The sequence below is a fragment of the Anolis carolinensis genome, chromosome 2 (genome assembly GCF_035594765.1).
Source record: "Anolis carolinensis isolate JA03-04 chromosome 2, rAnoCar3.1.pri, whole genome shotgun sequence".
In the NCBI taxonomy this organism is placed as follows: Eukaryota; Metazoa; Chordata; class Lepidosauria; order Squamata; family Dactyloidae; genus Anolis; species Anolis carolinensis.
This window is the reverse complement of record NC_085842.1, coordinates 262,209,612-262,231,643: the sequence shown is the minus strand read 5'-3', so window position 1 is coordinate 262,231,643 and position 22,032 is coordinate 262,209,612. Positions and strand designations below refer to the sequence as shown.

Genomic DNA, 22,032 nt, shown 5'->3' with positions numbered 1-22,032 from the left:
AGTCTAAGCGGGCTTATAAATAGGATTTTAGACCCGAAATGGTGTAGAGATTAAACTGGGAAACAACTTGTATAAAATAGTTTCCCAAAACAACTTATCAGATTGAAAATATCTCTTGTATTTTGAACTTTCGATGTCTTGATGACATGGGTCCCCACTAAAGTGAGTGAATGTAAGGATGTGTGGAGACCAGAATTCATTTCTACCACATGGGAAATTCCTAGCTCTCATACCTGTTTTTGTGTGTGTGTGTGTGTGTGTGTGTGTGTGTGTGTGTGGGTCGGGGCGACTTGAGAAATTGCAAGTTGCTTCTGGTGAGAGAGAATTGGCTGTCTGCAAGGACTTTGCTCAGCGGATGCCCAGATGTTTTGATGTTTTTATCATCCTTGTGGGAGGCTTCTCTCATGTTCCTGCATGAGGAGCTGGAGCCGACAGAGGAAGCTCATCTGTTTTCTCCCTGGATTCGAACCGGCGACCTTCAGGTCAGCAACCCAACTTTCAAGTCAGCAGTCCTGCCAGCACATGGGTTTAACCCACTGTGCAACCCGAGGGCAATAGTAAATGTTTGTTGATTGAGCCCTGAAAAAGGGTCCAGTTTCTGCACACACCTGTTCTCTGAGCTACTAAGAGGCAGACTGTCTGGAATTCCTTACTCCCAAAGACTATGCCCCTGTGAGGGAAAAGAAGTAGAAACAATAGAATGCATTTTATTGCAGTGCCGCTATTACAGTGTAACGTAGCCAACTTTTATATCCGATTGTGTCCCGCATGACCAGCCATGCCCCGCAGAGGATTGTGAGATATCTTTTAGAGGACAAGTGCCACAGGGTGACCCTCATAGTGACAAAATTCCTCACAGTGGCAACAAGGCTGTGGAAGAAAGTAACCTCGGATAGGGATATTACTCGAAACCATGTATATTAATCTTGGACAATGTACTTCTCCTGAGATGGGAGAATTTATTAACAACTGTTTGTCCACTGATGGGTCTATGGACTGTAATAAAACTGCACCACATACTGTGTACTAACTAGTTAAATAAATGAATGAATAGATGCTAAGTAGAATACAATGTACAAATAATATGCAGCAAATAAAAGGAATCTTTATACACAATCTCCATTTATGCTCTGAACTTCAGCAAGACTAACAACTCATATTCATATTTTAGTCAATTTCTTATGTATCACACATGATGTTGATTATAACAGAGTTATTGAGAGATTCAGAAACTAATGAGGACCGGGGCAGGGGGTTGGAACCAACCTCTGTCCTTTACTTTCAGTCATGAGTACCAGACATAAAACTGATGGACTTCAAACAATTCAATCACTTGAACTATTGAGAATCTGATTCTTCTGAGAAAGAATCGAAATGTTAAGATATAATTCATATAATACTAAGTGATGTAGCTTTAATATAAAGCTTTTGAAAAAAACCCATTTGGGTGGTTGCTTCCCCGCTCAAAACAAAAAATCTGACAACAACCCTGGAATAACTCCACACTTGGAAACCATCAGATATAAATGATTAGACTCTTCAGACTCTAAAAACAATCTAGACTGCTTTTCTCAGGGGTCTGAAGTGTGAGAAATTTCCCCAAACTTGGGGCAAATAAAACATTCATTGGAGAAGCACTCAATATATGCGTTACGGAAGAAGTTGAAGACATTCCAGCATTTGTATATATTAGAAACAAAGGTGTTTGTGATGAGCTGTCCTTTCTATGTTTAAGCATTTCAGTGAAATTTGGGAAAACCTATCAGGATACAACTGGTTTTAAGAAAACAATAAAAATGCAAGAACGAAGAAAGAGATTAGCTACCAGTCCTCTTGACCTTATTTATGTCATCTTAGGATAACTGTTCATATTTGTTGTCACTGAGATATTGGACCTTTAGTTAAACTATTCCATATATTTACAGTAATGAGCACTACCTTGTTAACATTATACACTGTTTTGAAATGTTTTCTCTTCCAGTACTATCATTGAAAGCATTTGCTTTTTGACTACATATCTCACAGAGATGGTTTTAAATTAAGCTAACAAAACAAAATACATTTTTAAAAAGACAGGTTGCTAATGCTTACACTCATCATGGCAGATTTCCAAGCATACTCTTAGTTTAACACAGTTTTTTTTTTGTCAGGAGCAACTTGAGAAACTGCAAGTCGCTTCTGGTGTGAGAGAATTGGCCGTCTGCAAGGACGTTGCCGAGTGTACACCTGGATGTTTTATCATCCTGTGGGAGGCTTCTTTCGTGTCCTCACATGGGAAGCTGGAGCTGACAGATGGGAGCTCATTCCACTCCCCAGATTCAAACCACTGACCTTTTGATCAGCAGTCTTTTTAAAATAATCCTCGAGGCTTAATCAGAATTTGGGAAAACATTTTTTCAGGACTTCTTATTGTGTGTCTTTAATTCATTTCTGTTATACGGAGATCTGAAGGTAAACTCATTACTGGGTTTTCTTGATGAGATTTTTTCAGAAGGGCATCCTGTGAAGTTGAGAGAGTGTGGCCTGCCCAATGGGAATTTGAACCCCAGTCTTTTGGACTCAATCCAATACTCTAAGTGTAACGGTACACTGGCTCTCTCTTCTGGTCTACAAATCATAGAATCTGGCAGAAATTTTGGGAGTTACAGTCCAAAAAATCAACTTTCACAAGCGTTGTTATAATCCTGACATATGCATCCTTTTTCTTTCTCTAAAAACTGCTTTGGAAATTTGTTCTGTAAAGCAGGATTCAATATATCAAACAAATAAAGCATTTGTGGTTGCAATACATTTCTCTGCAGTTTTAAAATTTCAACTTGATCCACTTTTTATGTGGAGGGAGGTACAAAATGAGGCCCTTCCTTCCTTCCAGCTGCAAAAATATTGGAGACTACACATAAAACTCCTTCTAAATTTCTAGCTAGACACAGAATTATTTGCAAGAGTATTCAAAAACATTAATTATCTGTACAAACAACAATAACAGATACCTAGTGTCAAATATAACAATTCCTCTCCCCCATAGCTTGCAATGGTGCTTAAATAGAAAAACTATTAGATTATGCTGTATGTAAGATGGATCAAAATAGTTCTCATATCTTTGCAGCCTCCTTAATTGTTGTCCTTAGAAGAAAAACCTGAACAGTGGTGAGATTAGCTTTCTCTGAGGCTTGCCAGACACTATTGTTAAGTCCACTGATAGCAGTGTGTCTGCTTCTCTGTCTCCTCCAGCACATGCTACCGCCATCCTTTGTTATTTCCCATTCCTGTTTGAAAAAGCCATTCTTGGCTCAAATCTGAATCTGGAAACACTTATAGTTAGGAGTGAAATGAAATCGAAAATCAAACTCTCCTCAGGAGACTGAATTGGAGGGTATATACTGAAATAAGGGCTCCAATTTCCATGTCAAAATATGAATACAGGTTTTCAGAATGAGAGTTAAACTATATCTTCAGATGGGGATTTAGCTTTATCTCTGTTCAGATTGGAACCTAAAAGGCAAAACTATCATTTACTTGAATGGATTCTATGGATCAAATATTCTGGTACAACTCCCAAATTAGTACATTTTCTATCATCCTATTCATCTCAATTTTTAAAGTAGAGAAAGTTAGAATCTACAGGGTCAGAACTACAGCAAGTTAACTGTGATTTTCCTTGATTATACCATTCATGAATTGCAATAATATGCAACTGGAGCCCCTGGTGGCACAGTGCGTCAAAACCCTTGTGCCAGCAGAACTGCTGACGAACAGGTTGGCGATTCAAATCCAGGGAAAGTGGGTGAGCTCCCTCTGACAGCTCCAGCTCCCCATGCAGGGACATGAGAGAAGCCTCCCACAAAGATGGTAAAACATCAAAACATCTGGGCATCCCCTGGGCAATGCCCTTGCAGACAGCCAATTCTCTCTCATCAGAAGTGACTTGCAGTTTCTCAAATCTCTCCTGACACAAAAAAAATGCAACTGCCCCCTATTGAAAAACAAGTTACAGGATAGAACCACCTGTTTATTTTCCAAAATAATCTGAGCAATACTTGATCTTCTAATTCAAATTTATTTATTTAAAACAATTGTACCTGGCTTTTACATTGCAATTAAAACACAACCCCAACTTAAAAAAAAATACAGTAGAGTCTCACTTATCCAACGTAAACGGGCCGGCAGAACGTTGCATAAGCGAATATATTGGATAATAAGGAGGGATTAAGGAAAAGCCTATTAAACATCAAATTAAGTTATGATTTTAGAAATTAAGCACCAAAACATCATGTTATACAACAAATTTGACAGAAGAAGTACTTCAATACATTGTAATGCTATGTAGTAATTACTGTATTTACGAATTTAGCACCAAAGTATCACGATGTATTGAAAACATTGACTACAAAAATGCGTTGGATCATCCAGAACGTTGGATAAGCGAGTGTTGGATAAGTGAGACTCTACTGTAATAGAGTTGAAACCATCTATCAAAGGCTATTCAGAGCATAAGTATTTTAGCAGTGGTCCCATAAACAGATTCTGCAGCAGGACCATCTCTCTTGGCCGTGTCATTGCTTGCTACACTGCCTCATCATAGTAGAGTGCTTAAAAAAAAACCCTGAGCAATAGCGCAGATAAATGATTGTATAAAGTTTTAAATAAACATACATTTATGCTATGTTGTTTTGTCAGAATGATTTATAGTCATTTTCTTCTTCCAGTTCTGAGTTCTGGACATAAAAGACATAAGGCTCTCTGCTGTTTATCCGAGCTAAATCCTCTGTTTGTTCTGTAAAAGCGTTTTCGATTTGATAATATATTGCAGGCTTTCATTTCAGGTTTAGCCCCTTGAGACTGGTGGAATTAGATACATTAACTGGCAAAGATAACACACAAAAACTGTAGCTTAATAGCAATGACAATAGTTGCTCTCAGAAAAAAATTAGAATAAATATACCCCTTTAATAAAGTTATATTTATGAATTTTAACAAATAGATATGGACTATTTCGTATTTCCCAGCATTTATAATTGTTTTAAATGAGAAAAGTTAATTGACAATAGCTTTGGATTTTAACCTAGTTTTCACTGCAAATCAATACAGAACTATTCTGTTGTGGATCATCTTGCCAAGTTAGTATTATTCTGGCTTGACTGTGTTCTGAATAGTGGTGTCATTAGGGTTGGTGTCACCCAACAACCTCCTCCCCAACCAGACCAGACCACAATAGTGTAGTAAAATGCCAGAAAACCAGTGACTATAACCTCATGCACCACCCAGCAGCTATGGACACAACAGCAAGGCTTTGTGGAGCATGAAGACGAAATCACATGATTAGAATTGCAATTATCATTGTAATTACGTAATAATGACAGCCCTGACTTGAGCACTAGCACATTAGAAGATTCAAAAAGCTGATCAGCACAGTGTTTTAATCTGTAGGTATAGTCCGTGTAAATTGGCCATAAGTAAAATATGTTCGTGGTTATATCGAACTACAGAGACATTTCTATAAAAATAATACATTTCTGCTGAAACACTAAACAAAATGATGGAGTCATTTTAATGGCATGCCTTTGACTGTGTCATTCAGTGTAGTTTGAATTTCTTGTGCCCATAGGGACACCACTGGTTGTACATGAAATGTTTGCCTTTTCTATCATGCAATTGACTCTGTGATCTGTTAGAACCTGAAAGGCCACTCAAAATGTTTATAATTGGTAAATTAATGTTACAATGGTTTCAGTGCAGTCTAGAACAAGGGGAAGCAATGATGCAAGAGGTGGAAGCCAATTTGTACACTGAGCACCTACCTAAACATCTGCACAGGTGCTCTTTGGCATGCCAAAACTAACCAGACATTATTTTCAGCTGTCATTTTGATAAGTTTTCAGTTATTTTTATTTATTTGGTGTTTTGGGGACTTCAGAAGGTCAGAGGAAGCAAGCCAATGTGGTCGGGACACATTTTGGGTGGTTTTGAGCAAAACATTGCCCCCAAATCAACCATTTTAAAAAGGAATATGGAGCTTTTAGGGCCATACGGGGTTCCAAGAGCCATATATAGTCCATGGGCAGGTATTCAATATAGCAAGCATTAAGACTGAAATCTATGAAGTCACTAAACCCAATGGATGATCCAACCCTAGAGCAGCCCAATTGTATCAGTTGGATTTACAAAGAGATCATTTCAACTTTCAGTGATTCTTTAGTCTACTTTAATTGGGACTACTATTCAGATTTAGGTCTCTCTTATGCAGTGCAGCTTCTTATGCCTTTCTAGATTGCCACCACAGCATGGATGATTTAGCCTTTGCCATACATTACTTTCCTAAGGAGAATCAGTCCTTAACCTTGGTATTTGTTCCAAATGAATATACAGTAGAGTCCCACTAATCCGAGTTCCGCTAATCTGACACTCCGTATTATCCGAGGCAAAGGAGTAAGCGAGCAAGTGAAGGAGGGCGGAAAAGGCCCTCTCTCTCTCTCTCTCTCTCTCTCTCTCACTCACTCACTCACCCCACCAGGTCCTGGTGCTGCCATCGCTGCTGCTAGGACCCGGCCTGGTATGTGAGCGAGGGAGGGAGGGTGGGTGAAAAAGCACCCACCCTGTTATCTGTCAGTTTCACTTATCCATCATTCTGCCCACCAGTTTATCTGAGCACAACTTACATCTTTAAGTCTAGTGTTTCCCCTATAAACTTTCCAGGATTTTTTAGTTTTTTATTCTTTTCTTTTTGAACAGTCAACCCGTAGTACTCATGGGTCCTGTATCCATGGATTCAACCATCTATGGACTGAAAATATTCCAAAAAATAATAATCACAAAAAATTGTGTCATTTTATATCCAAAATACCATTTTAATACTCTACTGTATATAATGGGACTTGAACTTCCACAAATTTTGGTCTCTACAGGTGGTCCTGGAACCAAAACCCAAAGGTTTGCTGTACTTTACTACCCACATGGTGTTATATTCCCATCCCAATTAATCAAAAGAGGTGGAATTAAATCTATTCCCTAAACTTCATGAACAGTAGAGGAAAGTAGTTATTTGCTTGCTATATATATATATATATATATATATATATATATATATATATATATATATATATAAGGTGAGAATGAAAAAAAGTCAATCATGAAATTAGGATTTGAGACAGTATTGCAATTAATATGACTCACTGGACTCGTAAAGTGCCTCGTGGTAGCTCTAAATGCTATCATATCTGGGTAGATTACTGTTGGATGATGAGTAACGTTTGTTTGATAAGCCCTTTAGATCTAGATGAAAAGCTCGATTTCACTTGTGACCTCTGTATACTTATCTAGTAATGATTATTCAAAGATTTTTTAAAAATCAGAATGGAAAACATGAACATTATTTCTTTTCACAAAATGCCATAATAGAGTAAACTGAAAAATAGAGATGGTGCCGACATTTTTTAAAACAAATGATATGAATGTTCTTTAATTTGGAAAATGTCAGCAGAAATGACGTTGTTGTTGTTGTTGTTGTTGTTGCTGTTGCTGTTGTTGTTGTTGTTATATTTTGGTACATGCCACTATAGGTGATCACCCGTGGTTAGTATGATTGTCTTTGAAGGGTAGCATCTTGCTATTGGGTCCGTAAGTGACTGTGAAGACCTGTTCTGGATCCACATGGTCTTTCACAGTGAGGACATAGATTTTCAAATGGAAGGCAGTCCCGACAAGGATTTGCCTGACATGCCTTCCTCTTGACACGTTTCTCCCCTTTGCCCTCCTTGCGTGCCTCTTCAAAATCCATAGCACTGTTGGTAAAAGCTGACCTCCAGTTAGAGCACCCGAGGAACAGGGCTTCCCAGTTCTCTGTTTGTTCTGCATTTTAAGGCTAGCTTTAAGTCTATCTTTAAATCTTTTTTGCTGTCTAGCCATATTTTATTTTCCATTCTTAAACTGAGAATAAAGTAGCTGCTTTGGGAGACAGTGATTGGGCGTTTGGACAATGTGGCCAGTCCAGTGAAGTTGATGATGGGGAATCATCACTTCAGTGTTGCTGATCCCAGAGCCAGTTTTTTACTTTCCTTCAGAAGACTAGGAAGGAGGGGGCAGGTCTAATGTGACAGCTGAGAGGCCACCACCGAGAAGGTCCTGTCTCTTGTCCCTGTCAATCGCCCCTGTGAAGGAGGCAGGACCAAGAGCAGGGCCTCCCCAGACAATCTTAATCTCTGAGGTGGTTTATAGGGGAAGATACGTTCGGACAAGTAATCTGGGCTGGAACCATTTAGGGGTTTATAGACTAAAGCCTGCACTTTGAATTGTGCTCGGTAGCAAACTGGAAGCCAGTGGAGCTAGTTCAACAGGGGAGCTGTTTGCTCCCTGTACACCACTTTGGTGAGCAACTTGGCTGCTGTTCATTGGACTATTTGAAGCTTCTGAACAGTCTTCAAAGGCAGCCCCATGTAGAGCATGTTGCAGTAATCTATTTCGGATTTCACAAGAGCATGGTCCACTGTGGCCAAGTCAGACTTGCAAGATTTTTCAAAGGGAATACTAATGGAATCTTTCCAGAAGTCGAGAGTGAGATTTGTAGATGAACCATGTTTTGCAGATGTACCTTAGAGTTCGAAGTGAATGCCATTACATGCCACATTCTCCCAGCTTCAGAGGAAAGCAAGTCCACTCTGAATTAATCTTGCCAGGAAAATCACATGCAAGGTCACCGTAGGGTCACAGTAAGTCAGAAGCAACATTAAGGCACCCAATAATATTTTTAGCTAACACAGTCTTTCAATCAATAAAATGGGATTAGTGCAAATGCAATTTTATATGTTGGTTTTAGAACTACAACAAATAATATCAGTGATAGACATGAGCAAGGCAGAAAAGTGAATTAATGCATGAATTAATGCATCACTAATGAATTAGTGATATCTTGGTTCCGAGATATCACTATACTATACACCAGTATAATTCTTCTTGTATAAATATATTTCTTAATTTAAAATGAAATTCTATTGTAAATTTATAACAAAATTATAGACAACTACCCAAAAACACAAGAAATAAACAATACATACAAAAAGATACCTAAACAACATATAATAAGACTGCCAATATTTTTCTTTGTTGCAATAAACCCATTTATATAATTCACTCCACTACTTTTTGCTACTTTTATGTCCACCACATGTGATAAAATTACCCACAGCCTCACATCAGCCTGCCACAGATGTGGGTGAAACGTCATGAGAAAATGCTTCTGGAACATGGCCATACAGCCCGGATAACTCACAACAACCATGAGTAACATTTCTTCCTAAGCAGCAACTAACCCAGGCCATAATCAAGACACTTTTATAATTACTTCTCCTATCAACTAAAAAGGCCTTTTTTGGGCCAAGAATTAGTTGAGAGGCAGGAGAACATAGGCTTCTGAGATAAGAATAGGATGCTGATTAACATTTTTGGTAATGCACTGTGCTGCTGCTCAGTCGCATAGTTGTATCTGACTCTTTGTGACCTCATGGACCAGTCCATGTAAGAAGATCCCTTTTCACTGGGCTTATTTTCTCCATTTATTGTTTATTCTAACTTCTAGATACATCAATATAATGTATGGCCTTACAATCAGAGAAGATGTGGACCAGGAGCTTCTATGTACAGATTTTACTAAAATTAACAGATTGTGCACTGAAGAGATTATGATGAATATGCAGCCTCTACTTTAACCAGATGAACAAAAACTGGGGAGGGAGGGGTCATCCCCCCATTATGGATTTCAAGTAAACAGACATAGTATTCTGATCTCTTCCCTTTGAGTACACAATTAGATATCATTTATATTTATCAAGCTGAACAGTAATTTTGAGAAGTATGCAATGTTAATGTAAAATAATTTTAAGCATGTAGGGTAGAAAAACACTTTTGGGGTGGGGCAACCACTTGATAGTTTAGTCAAGGAAAATATTCCCCACCCAAATAGAAAAACCCGATCTGCAATTCTCAGTGCTAAAAGCTACAATACCAGCATAAGCAAAGCAGAAAGTTCAGTATTAACTATTGAAACCAGAGACAACTCAGTAATGTTTAATGATTGGTCCTTCCACAGGCTTCCCATGGATGAACTGGCTGTGAGCAGGTTGTTGGATTAGATAGGTCTTTGATCTTGTCTTGTATTCTTATGCCCAGATACTATGATGCTGCACAAAAGCATTCACAGCTTGGCCAAACATGCATTCCAACCAGCATTACACCCAACTTATATTCGATAAATACTACAAAGACAGACATTAACAAATGTTACATGATAGAGTCTCTATAAGAAGCACTGACATGAAAACAGAAAAGAAAACATGGGATATTACTCAGCCCAACTTGACATACAATTTCATGACAACCAAATCATTAAAGTATTTCTGAAGATCAAAGAACCAGTTTGAAATCCTTACCCTTAAGCCCACCTTTTGCTCTAGTACACTAATATCTGTTGGTCTATCAATTATCCATTTATCCATCCAGTTATCTATTCACTGGGAGTATGCTTTCAACCTCTTATTTTACCAATATTTTTAATCTTGTATACAATACAGTATGAATTTTCCTCACTCCTCCATGGCATTAAAGGCTACTCTACTGACCTTACAGTCTTCCATCAACTCTGAATGATTTTGTAATTTAAAGTTGAACATACCATCTCTGCTTTGTAGAAGCCAACAATGCATTTTGATGTATGTCTACTCAGTTGAAAGCATACTCCCAGCTATATTGATGTAGTTCCTGTGCCAGCGCTCGGAATCAGTTTCTGAAAGATGGAGGAGTTTGTGAAAAACTTGGTGGACATGCATGGCCAGAGGGAAAATGTCGTCTTTTCTGGAATCGAACATTTTGTGTTTGTTGTGTGCCTTCAAGTTGTTTCCAACTTATGGCAACCCCAAATGGAACCCATCATGGGATTCTGGGGCTCAGAATGTGTGGCCTGCTCAAGATCATCCAACAGGTTTCCATGGCCAAACGGGGAATCAAACCCTGGTTTCCAGAATTATAATACAATGCCCAAACTATTATACTACACTGGTTCTCAATAGAGTATGGAAATGCAATTTGAATTAGTGATGTCATTCCTTAGCATCATATGAAAATATTAGAGTGGAAGACAGAAATGAAATGAAACCACTATTACATGGTGCTGTTAAATACACAAGGCTCTTCTTACATGTCTAGGTTTTTTTAAAAAAAATGGGGGACAGTACACATTATTCTAGAGTGATATCACTATTTTAAATAACTCGGAAGAAAAACAGATTTGAGTACTTTTCTCCATTTTGTATGCTGGATGAATAATAGTTGAAAACTCACCACAATGGAGGTTTTACACACACACACAAACAAAATGTGCTGGGCTCAAATACTAGACACACATCAAATCACCACATAGATGAGACATAGGCCAAAACACTGTTTGCTATTAGAAACGAGGCCACATTAATATAGGTACTTCAAATGAAAAAGAAAATATTTATATATACATTAGCGGGTACAACTTTTCCAAAAATGTTATTTATGGGTGCTTTTTTTAGTACTTTATCATGATGAATGACAGATTTCTTTTTAAAAGACTAATAGCAAACACTTCTATATTAGTTGGAATTCAATTACTCTATCCTCAAGCCTCTGTAGAATTACTATACATTTATACATCATAAAGACAGTAAATTATTTTTCTATAAATTAGTCTTTCAGAATTGATTTCTCTTTTTGTTCTGGATGCCAAATTTCTGACCACCTCTCTACTACAGAGAGTTCATATCTGGAGAGCCAACATCTGTAAAAACATTTCTAATGAAAACACTAATACAGTCCTCTGGAGAAGCAAATGAAATGAGATCGAAGTATATGGCTGCTGTCATTCACTAGTTTTCTTTCCTTTAACACAATGGTAGAAATGGGCTTCCCATTCAACACCAAAGACAGGCTATGATTATTTAGGAACTGCGGTAGCAAAATTAAATAAAGTGTTGATTGTCTATTCTGATGACCTGAAGTAATATTTACCTCTTTAAACTGGGGCTTTGTCTTGGTCATTGTACAATAACATTGGATTCTCTGGTATTTGTCAAATACTAATATTGAAATAGACATTCTAAAAATAGCATGCCTAAAGAGAATATCAAAGTGACTTAGAATGTGTCTACAGATGAAATATATATATACAGCTAGCTTTCATTTAACAATGTACATTTCAACTCTAATGAACCTTTTGCAGACATTTTTGAGTAGCATAGGTTTATTTATTTTGTAGGGTGTCTCTTGGTGTCTGGAACGGTAAAGTTGCCATAAATGGCAAGTGTAAAAACAAATACTATAGCCAGATATTGCTAGATATGGTCTTATTATACGAATTCTATTTTTTTTAGTACACCAACCCCACTATTGTATATATTGGGTGCCATCAATGCGTTCTAATGACTTTTGCAAAATAAGACCCTCCATTTCCTTACTCTTCCTTATACATTCCCAAAATGTCTGTATTAGAAATCTGTTCTGCCAGTTGTGTTCACTTGCGTATTAGATACAAACTGTTATACCAACATTCTCAACAATCCTACTTGTTCAAATTTATGAAGTATTTAAAGATTTATTTGTCTTGTTTGATGCTGAGGATATGTAAAAACAGAGTGAGCTAAACTATGTCCTGACTCTTAAGTTCAGAATCGTGCCCCAATTATTTGAATAGGAACATGTCTGTCTAGATTGTGCTTTTCTTCTCCAAAGTTTTACCTCTGAAGAGATCAAAAGCAAAGCTTGGTTGGATATAGTCCTTCCAATCTTCTCCGCGTTTGCCTCGCTGTAGGGTGTCTAAACCAAGGAAATGTCTAAACTGGTTTCCAGTGAAGGACAGAAGAAAAATGGAAGGGGAAAGCATGAGTCAGTGAGAAACCACAGTCTGTCTGCAATTTCTCTGCAGGGAAAATATTGGGAATGGGAAGAGTTTGCAACATATAAACAGAAACTGCCCATAAGGCTTAAAACCTAAATGGAAAACCAAAGCAAAACACAACATCACAAATTTCAAACCTACCAAAATAATATTTTTTTTCTTTATAGAACCCCCAACTTCTTCCTAGCTCATGAATCCAAATTCCAACCCATGTTCTTTTCTTTACGTCTTCATCTTTTTTTTTCTGTCAAAGCATTAAAGATAATATATCTCTAAGATGATGTCAGAAAAGGTTTCAGAAGAAAAACAGAGATGTTACTAAAGCAAAATTTAAACCTAAGGCAGAACAATATTCTGACTTGCATCTTCCCAAAATCGTTACAAACACAATTAGGAAGACCAAAAAGTTTTATTGAGGAACAATTTCTAAGTCAAGTTCTTTAGAATAAGGGTTGCTTCAACTCTATTGCTTCGACTTATACATTTGTCTCAATATTTGTCTTCATAGACATCTTGAATTTTAATATTCAAAGCTTCTGCTCAATTTTGACAGTATGCCTTGCTTATTTGGTCAAAAATCAAGAGGGAGACTTCCCACCTTCTTCTGTTACACTGATTGGCATTATTAGAATGGACTGCACTGGATCATCTCTAGGAAATCCTTGTTTAGAACTGCAAGTGTATCTTTGGATCCTAGATCTGTTTGGCAGATACAAAAATAGTTTTTTCCAGATTTAACATAGCATATCCTGTATAAGACCATCTGTAACTTAAGATCTTTGTATTTTAATTGTAATGATGGTTGTGTGCATATATGCAAAGCAGGGTATAATTTGATTTTAAACACAAAAGGGATAATCTAAACCTTTAACTAACTCCATTTGGTTAATGTTCACCAAAGCTTACAAATTACTTTGGACTTTAAAAACAGCTTTTATTTAATGTTAAGGCCCCCTCTAGTGTTTAAAATACTACTTTTAACATAAGCACACATTTTTGCTCTATGGAAACATATTACTATATTAAAACATATATAAAAATAATATGATTGAGCATTTCCTTTCATCATATACAAGTAAACACAATGTCTTAATATGTCTTTTAATACGATTTCATCATTCTGAGGATGGCAAATGTGTATTAACAGCAATAGTGTATTTTACATGTGAATTGTTTCATACTATAAATGGTCAAATAAAAATAAGCTATATAAAGAGCAATGCTTCCCCATTTGAGATTTATTTAAATAAAAAAAATCTCAGTGAATGTTCATTATGTTATTTACATTAACTATACCAATAAAAAATTAAGCATTATTTGTGGCCTTCTTCGTAATTTTAAAATAAGTTTGTATTAGGGAAAAGGCCACAAATAGTACAAAAAATATGTAGTCTCTAACAAGGAAGTTGGGGGCCCCTGGTGGCACAGTGTGTTAAAGCGCTGAGCTGCTGAACTTGCGGACCGAAAGGTCCCAGGTTCAAATCCCGGGAGTGGAATGAGCACCCGCTGTTAGCCCCAGCTCCTGCCAACCTAGCAGTTCGAAAACATGCAAATGTGAGTAGATCAATAGGTACTGCTCCGGCAGGAAGGTAACGGCGCTCCATGCAGTCATGCCGGCCACATGACCTTGGAGGTGTCTATGGACAACGGCGGCTCTTCGGCTTAGAAATGGAGATGAGCACCAACCCCCAGAGTCGGTCACGACTGGACTTAACATCAGGGGAAACCTTTACCTTTAACAAGGCCGCTCCGAGCCCTAGGGGAGTGGCGGCATATAAGTTTGAAAAATAAATAAATAAATAAATAAATAAACAAGGAAGTTAACAGTTATTATGTGTAGAAAATGTTCAAACAGAATATTTTCTTAATTTGGCTTTGTTTCACAATACTAAACTAAAACGTAATAATACTATGTGGAAGACTGAGCGATATTGACTGTATAAGATGTAATTGTTTTCAACAAGTACCATTCTTCTGCAAAAAATAACTTTCCTCACATACTGTATTTAAATGGGCCATAGGAATGAATATTGTGTTTAAAGTCATGACTTCTGATTTACTTCCTCAAGTCTTATTGACCTTAGTTACTTTCATCACAAGGCAATCAACACAAGGCAAAACTTAACAGTCTCAGCATTTTTAAAGATTCTGTGCTAAATCCAGTTAGAGTCAGCTAGAGTAGACCCACTGTATATGTGCAACATGTTCACATTTATGTAAATTCCACTGATGTCCATTCCAGCTGGGATTAACTTTAATATAGGGATTTAGCCTTTTTTATACCATGAAAATCATTCTGTAGGGATCAGATTATTTGTCTACTTCTAGAAGCAGCAAACCTACTATCAATCAATTTCTTATAGCATGAACATAGATGCAGTAAAGGAAGTCATCGACATTGATCACAGCCACAGAAGTCTGAATCCAGGTGAAATTGTATACATCAAGGTACTATTTGTGACCAATAATCCACAGGTAATATTAAATATTGTTCCTATTAATAGATGGAGATACACATTCCTATTTACAATACAGAAGAGATCTCATATAATATTTTATATTATTCTATCTTGATTTAATCCTGTTTCAGATTTGAAGATAGGAGAAAGTTTATTTGATAGATGTAAAGTATGTTTCTTTACATCATCCTTTAGGTACCTTTTAAAATTCAAAAGCCTATCAAAAATAGTCATGGGCCCTGTTACCATCCCATCGTTTAGTTCGTGTTTTCGTACCGTTTTATTCATTCAGAATGCAGGAAAAGGTACATCCCCCTTTGGTACAGAAATATCAGTGAAATGAAAGTGAGAACGGTAGCCATTTTGTTGGCTGATTTTTGGCGCTCCTGGCTGTAGGTCCTGGCAGGGTCTACAGCCCCTGGCAGAGCCTACATCTGAGTGCTGAGCGCCTCTTACTCAGTATGCTCGGTTGTAGGTCCTGGCAGGGCCTACAGCTGAGTGCTGCATGCCTCTTACTCAGCGCACTCGGATGTATGCCCTGCCAGGACCTATAGCCAAGCACCTAGCGCCTCTTCTTCAGCACTCAGCGTGCTCGTATGTAGTCCCTGGCAGGGCCTACAGCCGAGTGCCTCTTACTTGATGCTCAATTGTAGGCCCTGTTACGCACTGGTGTTTTGCTGCCAATGGGCTGAAATTATTTTTTTTTTGGACCTTGGACAGAAAAGCTCATTCGGAAAGGTGCCCATTTTCGGAAGAGGTGCTCTAAAACTAAAATGGAGCTTTACAAATGAAACAAACAGGAACAAATAGTGATTCTGTAGAAATTTACAAGACTAATCAAGGATGACTTATTATATTTGTGTACGACAATATCCAGATCTATAGGTATAGAACAAGTATTGGCAAATTTTGGCCCTCCACGTGTTTTGGACTACAACTCCCACAATACCGGCTGTTAGGAATTGTGGGAGTTGGTCCAAAACACCTGGAGGGCCAAAGCTTGCCCATACCTGGTACAGAATCTCTAGGTAGGAATATTTAGGCATTAAAATACCCAAATCGCAGCAGGATTTCTACTAGATGGGATCAATCCCATCTAGAACAGACCCACTGAAATCAATGGGATATGATTTAGTCATGAGTAACAAGTAGGGTTAACATTTGATTTCAGCATGGAAATAATAATGACATGGAAAAAAATGTTATGTATCAAGTGGTTATGGGATTATAGTATCTGTTAACCAGATCTATTGTTCTTTAATTGTGGGGTTTGTTTAGACAATTCAGTGACGTGAGTGTATGCTTAAAAAGCTGTGCATATTCTGCTAAACATTGCTGTGATTATTATTCCATCTATCCCTGTACTTGGCCCATTAAAAGGAACAAAAGGAAAGGACTTGTTCTGCTTAGTCTGATCCAGATGTGGACATTTCAAGCAGACTCATTGACAAAGATGTAACACCAACTGATTTCAGCTGTTGTTGCTGTTTGCCTTCAAGTCGTTTCCAACTTATCATGGGGTATTCTTGGCAAGATCTATTCAGAGACGGTTTAACTTTGCCTTCCTCTGAGGTTGAGCGTGACTTGATCAAGGTCGCCCCATGAGTTTCCATGGCTGAGTGAGGGTTGAACTCCTTTTCTCGAATCACAGTCCAATACTCAAACCATTGCACCATGCTGGTTCTCATTGACTTGAATTAGCTCTAAGAATGAACAAACATGAATCTAACCCAATTTCATTTTAAAAAGATTTTGTTTCAGAAGAAACCAAGGAAGAGTCTCATCAAACAATTTCTGGTAAAATAATTTAGCCATCTGAATAGCAATAATAGTAGTTTAAATCAATCTGTAATTGGGTGAATATTTTCAGTGACAATGAAGTACAATGGAGGTTCAATTTTTTTCAAAAAAGGACAATAACTGTTTTAGAGCAATTTTATTGATATGCTATTTTGATACAAATGTATAAAACAAGCAGGGTGGAAATAATAAGAAAACAAGAAATCAAAACCTGAATAAAATGTAAAACTTAAATTTAGAAGACTTCTATAAATAAAATAAGCTCCATCAATAGGACGGTGATAGGATGTAGAGTAGCCAACCTTCTACAAAAAATAAATAGTATTTACAAACTTTTAAAATAATCTTTAAAAATTGAGTCTGTGCTTCTCTTCAAGAAAAAAAATTGCATTTATGGTGTAGTAAATCTTGGAGAGACAAAAGCAGTCTGTTTGTACAAGTCCTCTAGAATCCAACAAAATGTAATTATTTGACAAAAGCGTAGTTCAGAGCGTTCTGCTACTTGCTTCTGCTTCTTTTGGCAAGGACTTCACTGATTTGGCGATCAAGCTCACTCACAATGTGGTCTTCATGATTATACACACCAGTTCTTAATAAAGTATCTCTCTCCTCTATTAGTCGAGCCAGGTAGTCGTCTAAGCTCTCATCTGCTTGCCGAATGTGAGAATTTTGTAGTTGTACCCCCAAAACATCTTGAGAATTTTGGGACTGTTTTTCTTCTTGTTTCAACCTAAAAAGAATGAAAATTTCACTGAAATTAACAGACTCAAAAGCATAACTGAAAGGGAACAAGACACTATTATTCAGTATTATAGGCTTTAGCACTTAGTTTATTGCATATCTATTGCTGGAAGACAATGTATTTGATTAAGTGTCTATGAGACTTAAATGATTTCCAAGAAGAATTAAACTATTTCAACACATATGGAAAAAATAAGCCCAAAAGACACTGGAAATATTGAGCCATTTAAACATAAAGTGTTATATTCACTAGAAATGTGAAAAAAGGAGCTATTAATGTGTCTTTCTATGTAGCAAACAGGTTTGCTTAGATTCTAAATATCGTTTTCTGTCTCCCAAGCCTTGGAACAAAAGGTAAAAAAGGCTTCCTGTAATATAGCTGCAGTCAAGATAAAAAAAAACTGGGTCTGGTGGCCTTTGGCATAGATTTCCTATAATACAAGAGTGTTACATTTTATAAATGGGCAAATATTACCTAAGGGACAGAAAGCTGTGTTCCTTTACTGGAGTGACAGCCAATTAAATTTGACTTTGCCGAACTTTCACCTATTCAGCAGAAGAAGTAAAAATCCAACAAATGATACAATACCTGTTCAGTTCATTTCTGATATCCTCTAGCTCCTGCCGTTGTGCTTTCCCCAGTTCTTTCTCCTCGGCTGCCAAGTACCGGAGCCTCATGTGCTCAAGCTCTTGCTGCTGCTTTTTAAGACGAGCAATAGCACTCTCTTGCTCACGCTAAGGAGAAGACAAGAAACTCCATTAAATCTCACAGTAATGTACACAAACTTTCCTTCACAGCTTTCCCAATTTAATAATGGACTCTAGAGTCCCCAGAGTCCCTCAACAGATGTTACAGTGGAGTAAAAATTCTGCAGAAAAACAGACAGCCATGGTGCAGATATTCCTTTGAAGTCAATTTATAATCAACACACACAAAAATAAAGTAAAACTGTATAAAAACATTATGCAGATATCAATGACATCATCTTTCCTGGAATACAGTAGACTTTTTGTATTAGAAGGAAAGCACGGGTGAGTCTTGCATCAATTCTAAACTTTTAGAATATCAAACAAAGCTTTCTGTGCAATCAAGAAATGAGAAATTTATTTTCTGAATGTGAGATTTTGCATCTATTCCAAATTACAATGATGAAAACACATGTTAAATCACCTATGATATAGATCTTTAGTAGGCCTAAAACATTGTTTTATGAAAGATGACTAAACCGTCTGGTGATACATGACATAAGGCAAATGCTGCATACTTATGATAGAAGTTATTGGCTGGTTTTCAAATTTTACTGGAAGATGTCTCTTACATGTTTGATAGGAATGCTGTATGATGAGTTGATTGAAAGTTTATAACAAAAACTAACTGTAAGTCAGGTTTTTGTTTCAAAACATATCTTTGCTTGGTAATGAGACTCTTTCAGATACTTCAGTGTCACAGAGTGCAGCATGGAATCCAGTATCCAGTGATTGTTTTAATCATAAATTATTCAGTAAAATTGTTAAGAAACCATGTTGTCTGAAGTCAGATGCTGAAAACGACACCTGCCAGCTTAATGTGCACACTTCCAAATATACTGGATCTACCTATGGCACCTTTTGTTCAGAACCTACCAACTGGCCTGATTATTTGAGGCAGAAATCCTGTTAGGGCAGAAGTGAAAGAGCATACAATTTGAAGGGCATCTCTGCAACATATAAAACGTTTTTTAATTGATCCTCTTATCCCACAATGGTAGAGAGTCTCGGTTACTTACGTTTCCTAAGTCTTTAACCAATTACATTAATCAAGAACAATTTAATCGGTTTAAGGGTTACTGGCATTTTAGCTAGAGCACCACAGATGGTAGTTTACAATGGTTTACTTCCATACATATTCACAAGTGTACACACACTCAGCTAGATCTAAGGATGCTTTGAAAGCAATGTTAATGACTCCCATTAATGCAATTACCTTGATTATGTTAACCACATATTGATAAGAAATATTTATCTACTGCTCTACTTTTCTACAAGCTTGTTATAACTTAATAGCACTTCAAGGGAGTCACTGCTGGTTCATAAAACCACAGAATGAAAGGAACCAAGGCTATCCACTCCAATCAGTGAGATCATCTAGTTTCTATGGAGAGCCATGAAATGCCCTTCACTAAGTATTTTGTTCTACTAACAAGCTAGTTGCAATTCACTGCCTTTTGTTTTTATTCCAAGATGCTTGAAACAGAATCTGCTTTCATTATCACCATTCTGACCAGTGAGGAGAAATATAAGTTGGGTGTAATGATACAACAAAACAAATTGCTAACTTCTCATGCCAGCTATGCAGCTCATAGCAGAAGAATGTTACCTGACAGCAAATAATTCTATTCTAATAACATTACCTATGAACCTATTGAACAACAAAAGGAAATTTTCTCATCTCTAAAGTCAATGTTTCCTGTTACAAGACACTTGACTTTTCTCAACCATGATGGCTCAGTTGTAGCAAAGCTAGACAGTAATAGGTGCACTTGAAATTCCTATGTGTTCAGGCTTACATCTATTTTTTTAATGTTCATATTCATGCACTCCAGCAACAAGGTACACTAATTGGAAAACTTTGTTTATGTAGCAAGAAGCAAGATTGTTTGTTTGTTTTTTCAATCTTTTTCATCTTTCTAATGCCATTGCATAAAGCTTATATTTTTGTACAAGATACTGGCAAGGGATATCTTTTATGCTACACGAATAAACAAACCAACGATGTCTCAACTCTTATTTGGAACTCATAAAACAAGAACAGTAAAAAAAATCAAAGAATAGTAAATTATTATTATTATAAAAATCAATTCGCAAAATGATCCTTGCATGCTGCCAGGTGCTAGAACTATGAGGCTCTTCAATCAAGTAAGAACAACTTTTGTTTTGTCATAGCAGCTTATAAATCCAAGAGAAGATGTAAACAGGCATGCACTAGACTAAACAATGGCTAAATAGCGGCCACTATTCACTCTCCCACTTGTACATACCAAGCAACTCTGTGGGAAAAATGTACAACTGAATCTAAGGAGCTCAACTCCAGTTTTCTGAAAATAACCCAGAGCTGACAAGCCAGTAGGAGGGTCTGGATGGTTTCAAGACACAGTTTTTAACCAAGACTTGGACCTCTAACTGTTTTTTAAAACAAAGATTTACATCCTCTCCTTGGCTAAATTACTTGTAAATTAATCACATTAATTACTTTGAGAGGATAAGCAGGAGGCTGGACAAGATAGAGCCAGTGTCAGCCAATAAAGTCTGGTTTGTTTAAAAGAAATGTACTGGTTTTGCTGTGAACAAATCCACAGAGTACAAAAATGGTAAGACTTAAACTCTTTAATAACCACTTATCGTAAATGCACATACTTTTGAGTTTTTACAGAAACATTCAAAAGCCAGACAGATCTCTTTGTAATCACTAAAAGCTGAATTGCAGCATTCTTTCCAATGGTAACTACAACGGTTATATGCTGTGAGTCTCCAGTTTAGGATGTCTTACTCTAACTAGCATAAGTAATCTTGTTGTCCAAAACTTAAGCTGAAACATAAATTGGGGCATCTAAATCTGTACTTTATTTTGTGTTCATAAATTCTGTAATAAAACTTTCCCAAATGAAAGAACATGTTATTATTTTTATTATATTTTATAACCCGCTTTTTCTCTCCACAAGGAGACATATATACATGATTCCTACATCCAGCAATACCATGAAACAGCTTCATTTCAGCATGTGCAACCATAAGTCAACTTTTATTTGCAGTGACATTAGAAAATGCATTTAAAAATATTTTCAAGTGAATCAAAAACATGCTTCAGCAATTCATTTACTTACAACTTTTTCTTTTTTTCTACAATTGAACAGGAATGACACCAGATCTAAATCTACCATCATGGTAGAAGCTGACTTGGCAAAAGGAATTTCTTCACCAATCATGCACAGCTATCTGCCCTGCCTGGAAAACTGCTGGAGAATTTCCCTGTATTCTGGAACCTGATAGGAGACTAGAGGAGAGGGAACTGTGTATGTGTGTGTGTGTTTGGAGGGAGGGGGATCACATCCTTCCTGGTTCCACTTGCAGAAATAGTTCTGTCAGAGG

General features: G+C 37.0%; 1 protein-coding gene across 2 annotated transcripts in view; it reads right to left on the bottom strand.

Annotated features, from left to right (window-relative positions):
• Positions 1 to 17,287: 17,287 nt before the first annotated feature.
• cep120 (centrosomal protein 120) overlaps positions 17,288 to 22,032 on the bottom strand; it is a 36,932-nt gene continuing 32,187 nt past the window's right edge. For both annotated transcript variants that reach the window (XM_062972143.1, XM_062972144.1), the window contains exons 19-20: positions 18,497 to 18,642; positions 17,288 to 17,896 (exon numbers count right to left, since the gene is read on the bottom strand). In XM_062972143.1, coding sequence (XP_062828213.1) covers positions 17,665 to 17,896; positions 18,497 to 18,642 — 378 coding nt within the window. In that variant the 3' untranslated portion in view covers positions 17,288 to 17,664. The remainder of the gene's footprint in view (positions 17,897 to 18,496; positions 18,643 to 22,032) is intronic.